Source organism: Centruroides sculpturatus, unplaced genomic scaffold (assembly GCF_000671375.1).
Source record: "Centruroides sculpturatus isolate CEXI.00-Female unplaced genomic scaffold, Cexi_2.0 scaffold72, whole genome shotgun sequence".
In the NCBI taxonomy this organism is placed as follows: domain Eukaryota; kingdom Metazoa; phylum Arthropoda; class Arachnida; order Scorpiones; family Buthidae; genus Centruroides; species Centruroides sculpturatus.
The window spans coordinates 708,080-712,071 of record NW_019384336.1 but is presented as its reverse complement, the minus strand read 5'-3'; the positions used below and the strand labels follow the sequence as shown (position 1 = coordinate 712,071).

Here is a 3,992-nt window from a genome sequence, read left to right as displayed (position 1 = left end):
TTTTTTTAATAATATATTGAACAAGTTAGTTTTGTATACACCATCATGACCAGTGTTGCATTGCTACATAGAGCGCAGTAGTGCAGTGTGTCGCCAACCAAACGGCCCACTGACAGTACCAGCGGGTGGACACTCTTATGGGGATTTTTGTGATAGTTTTTTAACTCTCTAGTTGGTGGATGATACACTTGTTAATTAAAGCTGAAGTTAGTTGAAAGAAAAAATAAGGGTTTTCTTCCTATTGTTGTTAGAAAAGTGGTTTTAGCATTAGAAAAATCAGAAAATATACAAGCCAAAAAATTCAATGATGCTGTGTATACATTTTATCAAACGTGCATAGATTATCTAAATAATTGGGACATGTTTTTTATTGAAATAGAGGTGTTTGAATGGGTCACATTATGCAAAATCCCTTTGTGGGCGAAAGTAGAGGAAAGCTATATCTTTATTTCGAATCATTGGTCCGTAAATGTACTCAACGGTGAATTATTTGATGAAGTTTCATCTGTAAAAAAATATGTCACAAATGAAAAGATCGACGAATGGTGACAGAATAACCAGCCCTGCCATCAAAGGTGGATTGAGATTTTTGAACATTTTACAACAAAAGAAATTGTTTTCAAAAACATTTGTAAAATCGTAGAATTTTCTTTTTCTCCCTGGATCTAATGTCCCCGTTGAATGAATATTTTCATTGCTGAATAATATGTGGATGAATGAAAAAACTGATTTAAAAGTAAGCACATTAGAAGCATGTATTTACATCAAATACAACTTTCAAATGAACTGTACGGAATTTTATGACTTTAAAGCGTGAAATGGCGCTATAAAAAATTAATTCTACTGAAAAGTATCAAAATTAATGTTATTTAAATGTTTACAATGTGCGCATGTGTAATAATTCAGATTGTTTAAAATTTTAATGTATGCATTGTTGTATGCTACTATTTTCGTAATAAACGTTATAAACTTATGAATTTTATAAGGTATTTTTGATTTTCTTCAATATGTCCTTTATTTTCCCCCCAAAAAATATGGTCACTGTAATTATACATTGGTGCAACTATGCAATATTTACAGCAGAGGCTTAAAGAGCATAAATACTCCATCACTAAGAACATGGATAGTACTGTACTCATGGCTTTCGCTAAACAGCAGGATGTCAGCGTTCATTGGGACAAAGTATCTATCGTTAGGGCAACGAACAACAAACAAGCGCTGAAATATCTTGAAAAGCTGGAAATCTACAAAGCCCACATTAACAAGGGCTGTATTAACTGTAGAGATTCAGATGGTTTATCCACTGCATGGAAATCACTTTATCATAGCAAATAATGGTTATCTTGTAATAGGCATATATTTTATTATTGCGGCAATAATTTCTTTATGTTTATGGTTATTCCTATATGATTCGTATGTGCAATTTGTTCGTTTATACTACGCAACTGCGTTTTACATTGGAATTAATTTGAATTTCTAAAAGTTTTTGTATTGCTTGTATTCTATTTTAGCATTCTTTTTGTTTAAATTCGTTTAACTGATGAAGGCTATTAAAAATAGTCGAAAACATTATTATCTTATTAACTAATAGTTTTATTGCTGGAAATAACAAGGTGTTGTTTTTAATATTGAGTTATAAAGGTGTTAACCAAAAATTCCATCTTTTAGCAGACATCTGAATTTTAAATATTTTAACTACAATTTNTTCTTTTTGGTAAGTTATCCTTATCCTCTGAGCATTTTTCTGCATTATCTTCAGACCTTTTGCAAAAAGTATGTAATCTTAGATTGCTTGCATCTAGTTAAAAAATCTTTATAAATTTCCTTATATGGTGCTAAGCACTTATGAAGAATAAAGCAAGTATAGAATAAGGGAAAAACATTTGGCAACATCAGAAGCAGAAGCGTCGAGATCTGGCAACATTGAAACAAGTTTCGAGAAGGACCATGTGCATCGACAAAAGGTGAGAAAAGAAAATTTAAATACTTAAGTAATAATAGTTCACAAAAATTATTATTTTCGTGAACTATTATTACTTAAGTATGTAAAAATTTATTAGATTTCATGTTGTATGAGGGTTTTACCCAATTCTCAAACCGTGTCAGAGTGAGTCCATGCTATAACAGTACCATGTTAAGCGGGGATGGTACCAATTCTCAAACCGTGTTAGAGTGAATCTGTGCTATAGAAGTGCTGTGTTATACGGGGGTTACCTGTATAACTAAAAATAATTTATGAAATGTATGCATTTATTCTTAGTACTATTATAACAAGTGAAAGCAAGTCTCTAAAACAGTGAACTGAATCCTACTATAAGTATTTTAATAAAAATTTGATTGAACTTCTATCCTATTTCTTCAGAAAGATAGCAAACAATGGTTTTGTGTTAAAGTGCTATTTTAGTAAGGTATGAAGTTTAATGATACAAATATATTTTAATTGAAAAGCATGATTTACAATTAAGAAGAGTTCTATCAGGTTTTGTCATAACTCTGAAAAAATTAATTTAATATTAAAGGCTATCATAGAATTCAACTTCATAGAGGGACTATTATAGAAATATACTGTACTGTAAAAAAGTAAAACTATTAAATTTTTCAATAATTGTGTTTTCATTTTAGGAGTATAAAAAATTTTTTTACATTAAAAATATGCAACATTTATTAACTGAAAACTGTTTATTTCAATATTAGTTGAAATATATTTGCAATGTAAAAAGATAACTTAAATCAATTAAATATTTTACTTAAATGTATTATTCCAGTAAAATTTTATTTATATAAATAGATATTTTTTCCACTGATTTTTAAATTTTTCAGAGTTTCTTTCAAAAAAACTTTTTTTTCTAATTTATCACTGATGAAATTTTATTTCTAAAGTTTATTATGCTTTCACTAAATTTTAATGTAAACAAATTAATAATTAATATAAATTTTATGCAAATTATATATTCAATGATTTTTCTAATGCTATTAACAAAATAAACACAAATATTTTATTTTTTCATGTATAAAATATTATTTTTTATAAATTAGAAAATGCATTAATTTACATAATAGTAATAAAACACATAAATATTATTTTTAAAACTAAACATACCTTGACTAATTTCGTTATTAAACGTAGGCTGAGATGGAGTAGAACTAACAGAACCTATAGATTGGCATTTAGATTGAATATTAGTTTGTAAGGAACTTATACTTTGTTCATGACTTGAAGTCGAGGCAGTCATTTGATTCAAAATAGGAGAAGATAACTGTTCTTGCGTTAATAATGGGACCTGTATGTATAAACATTTTATTAATAAATGTAAAAGCATTGTCTTTATTTAAAATATTGCGAGTTGTAATCAAGTAATTGATTAATACTTGAAGCTAATATTTATTTTAATTATTTTGATATTAATATTTCACAAAAATTTAATCAAAGCTTTGGAGCAACAAATACAGTAATACCTCGACTTACATTACCCCAACTTACGTGAACCTGGAGTTACGCGACTTTCAAATCTCGTCGATTCATCTTTTGTTTGAGCACCACGCAACTCTCGATTACTCACTCCTCTCACACTATTGTTCAGCTTACATGTTCAGATAGGTTGTGCGGAATCGACGCATAGCTACAATTTATTTTGTATTATTTATTTCTGTGTTTGTTATATCTACGGAGACTTCAGAGACTCTACTATGTCATACAAACGAAGTAGAACTAATTCTTCTGCATCAAACAAGAAAAGAAAAACTTTATCTTTGGAATGTAAAGTTAACATTGGGTATGTTCGTAAAGTCAAACGAGTTAAGTGAGAATGAAGTCATTGTTATTCCTATTTCGTTAGACTTTTCGAACAATTCGTTACTAACGCGTTTAACTCGTTTGACTTTACAAACGTACCCATTATTAAAGACTTCAATACAAAAATGAAAATTTGTGAATTGGCAAAGAAGTTTGATCTACCGGAATTGTCGGTCAGAACAATTATAAAAGGCAAAGA

At 28.9% G+C, this 3,992-nt stretch overlaps 1 protein-coding gene across 6 annotated transcripts in view; it reads right to left on the bottom strand.

Moving 5' to 3' along the window:
- The window catches only part of LOC111631942 (protein bric-a-brac 2-like), a 221,610-nt gene that overhangs the window by 210,957 nt on the left and 6,661 nt on the right, over window positions 1-3,992 (bottom strand). For all 6 annotated transcript variants that reach the window (XR_002757784.1, XR_002757782.1, XR_002757783.1 and 3 more), the window contains exon 2: window positions 3,101-3,281. Coding sequence is in view for 3 of the 6 variants with exons in the window: in XM_023376303.1 (XP_023232071.1) it covers window positions 3,101-3,281 (181 nt within the window). In the remaining 3 variants the exon portion in view is untranslated. The remainder of the gene's footprint in view (window positions 1-3,100; window positions 3,282-3,992) is intronic.